Raw genomic sequence first — 2,841 nt, forward strand, 5'->3', positions numbered from 1 at the left:
AAATAAAAAAAGAGGCATGAGCCTTTGAATTATAAGTATATGCTGAGCAATTGCATGAGCCTTTGAATTATAAGTATATGCTGAGCAATTGCTCTTACCCTGACGAAGATATCGATACAAATATCCAGACAATCATTGGCAGCCAGTGTCTCTGAAATTCGTCTAAGAACTTCGATCTCCAACTCAGTACCCAATTTTTCAGGCATCATTTCAGTCATATCATCCCCTATGTTCTGATGCCTTAACTGCTGTAACAAACTCTCGTACTCATCTTGCAAATTCAGCAAAGCCTCATCAAGAACCCCATCAAATCTCATTGAATCGACCTCTGTCTCGTATAGTGCTTTGAGTGTAATCAAAGTCTCCCTAAAACGAAGCGTTCTGTACTGATCAGTGGCTTTAGTCCTGCTCAAAAACTCAACCACTTCTTGCAGCTTTTGAATTGCTGGCTCACTCTCTTGGCTTATGGAAGTCAAGGCGACGTTCAAATCATCCACGCAAGCCACATACTTGATCAACTTCTTGAGCCTGTTTTTGGATGTTTTTTCATTAATCAATTTCGAGGCTGTGTCAAGAAGCTTACGCTGGAGGGACTCGGAGAGTTTGAAGCTCTCGAGGAGAGCAAGAGCCGGAGAAATGGCTCGGTTTATTCTAGTTTCGAGAGATTTAGCCCCAATGGATAGTGATTGTAAAGGTGCAACTCTTCTTGATGCCATTGATAAGCTTTCTTGTATGGTATCGAAATTTTCATCCATTTTTTCCAAGCCTTTTTCGAGGTTGGTCGAATTCTGGAGAAGGGTTTTGATATGAGAACAAGCTAGTTGTAGCTTATCAAGAACTGGATCATCAACATTTGTGATCAACTCCATTGAGACTGCTTGTTTCTGTGTGTGTATATGAAGATGTAATTTAGTTTACAGTTATTGATCAAATATTTGTTTAGGAGGAAAAAGGGTGTTGGGGCAGAATGGAAGAAGACAAAAGGAGATGTCCAATGACTATATTTCGATGTATACTAAGAGCATATGGCATTTAGGATTCGAACAAGACAAAAATGTAACAGCCGGATTTAATGAATGAGTCCCCAAGGTAAGATGTTTGATGAAAAAATATATTAATGTGCTCTGTTACAATGGATCTACACGAAGAGAATAGTACGAAAATAATATAAGATAATTTGATGCTGAAGTATAAGCTTTTAAGTGTACAAAAGTAATTGATCTCATACGACTTTCTTTTATTAATTTTAAGATCCTACAACCTCCATGTCACTTTCCTCATTTCATCCTCACTAGGCAGGTAGTTAGAGCACAACATCTCCATACTCGTCCACTTTCCCTAATGAATTAATCTACTTGTACACTCTTTGTGTACGTTAAGTTTGAAATTTCAGGATGTCAAAATCTGAGTCATTAATTGTTTAAAGTGTTGTTGAAATTAATGTATAAAAAATTGTCACCTTACAACAATGTCAAACATGATGTACATGTAGCAAAATTATTTCCTAATAGTCAATCGATCACTTTCCCATTTTGTTACATCCCTAAGGGAGTTATTGGGATTTATGGGTCATATGCTGGGTTTTTAAGATGGGTTTCGCCAAGAGGAAATTACACAGTCACCGGTGTTTCACCTTTACAGTGCAAAAATCTGGTATGAAGTTTTGTTGTTCACAAATCTGGGATGAATATGATAATTAAATATTTCCCCCAATTCCAACCCTAACCATTTCAATTCACCCTCTCTCAACTGCCGATTTGTCTCTCACGTAGCTCATCATCGGCGACCACCGCAACCTCGCCACTCGATGAAGACGATGACGTAGCTGCAACACTCTGTGAGTGACGGTGTCGCCGTCGTGGTCGAGGACGAGTGTTTGCTCTCTCTGTCTCTCACGTCTCTCCTCATCAGAGACCACCGTAGGTCACCGAGGACGATGACGCCTCTAAAACCGTGAGCGACGATGTCGCCGTTGTGGCCGATGAGGAGGATGAGTGCCGTTGCAGCTGGATCTGACCCATTTTGCTTCTTCTGCATGTGTGACTACTTTTGCTTGTGCAATTGTGTGGATCTGAAGACTATAGTGCCTTGAACACATTGACAGCAACGAAGATAGTGGTGGATTAGACGGTGTTTTGTGTGGTGGTGGACCTGGTGGTGAATTGGTGATGGCGGTTTTTGTGGTGGCGACTGTGGTGGTGAATTTACTGTCTGTAGTAGAGAAATCTAGTGGTGGTTTTGGGTGTTGTGGTGGTGTTGAGGTGGTATTGGTGATTGTATTGTGTTGGTCGATGGTGTGTGGGTACTGTAATGGTGGATTTCCAGTTATGGCTATTGTTGATATGGAGGTGGTGTATGGTGCAATTTTGGTGGTAGTGGTGGCGTACGGTGTGCAGTGGAGGTAGAAGTGTGCGGCCAATTTAACTATGTGCGTTGGTGGTGCTATGGTGTAGTGAGGTGTGCAGTGGAGATGGAGGTGGTGGTGCGGTGGTTGGGTGCGTGCAATAGTGGTGTGGTACTGTGCGATGGTGGCTCAGGTGGTGTGTTGTGGTGTTGACCGATTGTTGTGACGTGATAGGGGTGCAATGGTGGGGATGGATAGTGTTTGTGACCAAGTGCTGTGGTGGAATTAGATCGGGATTGGGTGTGGTATTGCGGTGGTATAGTGCAATCAACGATTGGATGGTGGTGGTTTGTGACCAAGATTGGTGCTGGATGGGACCGGTGGAAGGGATAACCATAAAGTTTGATCTGCGATCTTAAAATTTGACAATCTATGAACAATAATTTGTAACCTCAACGATTTGGTTTGTGACCTTAAAATTTGACGATCTGTGACTA

The 2,841-nt window shown here is 42.1% G+C and overlaps 1 protein-coding gene across 1 annotated transcript; it reads right to left on the bottom strand.

Moving 5' to 3' along the window:
- Positions 1–29: 29 nt before the first annotated feature.
- Positions 30–869, bottom strand: LOC111386697. The gene has a single exon (XM_023011161.1). The coding sequence runs from the start codon at positions 867–869 to the stop codon at positions 30–32; it is 840 nt and encodes a 279-aa protein (XP_022866929.1).
- Between the last annotated feature and the right edge of the window lie 1,972 nt (positions 870–2,841).

Source organism: Olea europaea, unplaced genomic scaffold, assembly GCF_002742605.1.
Source record: "Olea europaea var. sylvestris unplaced genomic scaffold, O_europaea_v1 scaffold3680, whole genome shotgun sequence".
NCBI lineage: Eukaryota > Viridiplantae > Streptophyta > Magnoliopsida > Lamiales > Oleaceae > Olea > Olea europaea.

Excerpts from the sequence above, each read along its gene's own strand:
- LOC111386697 (XM_023011161.1), bottom strand. The coding sequence starts at position 869 with ATGGAGTTGATCACAAATGTTGATGATCCAGTTCTTGATAAGCTACAA.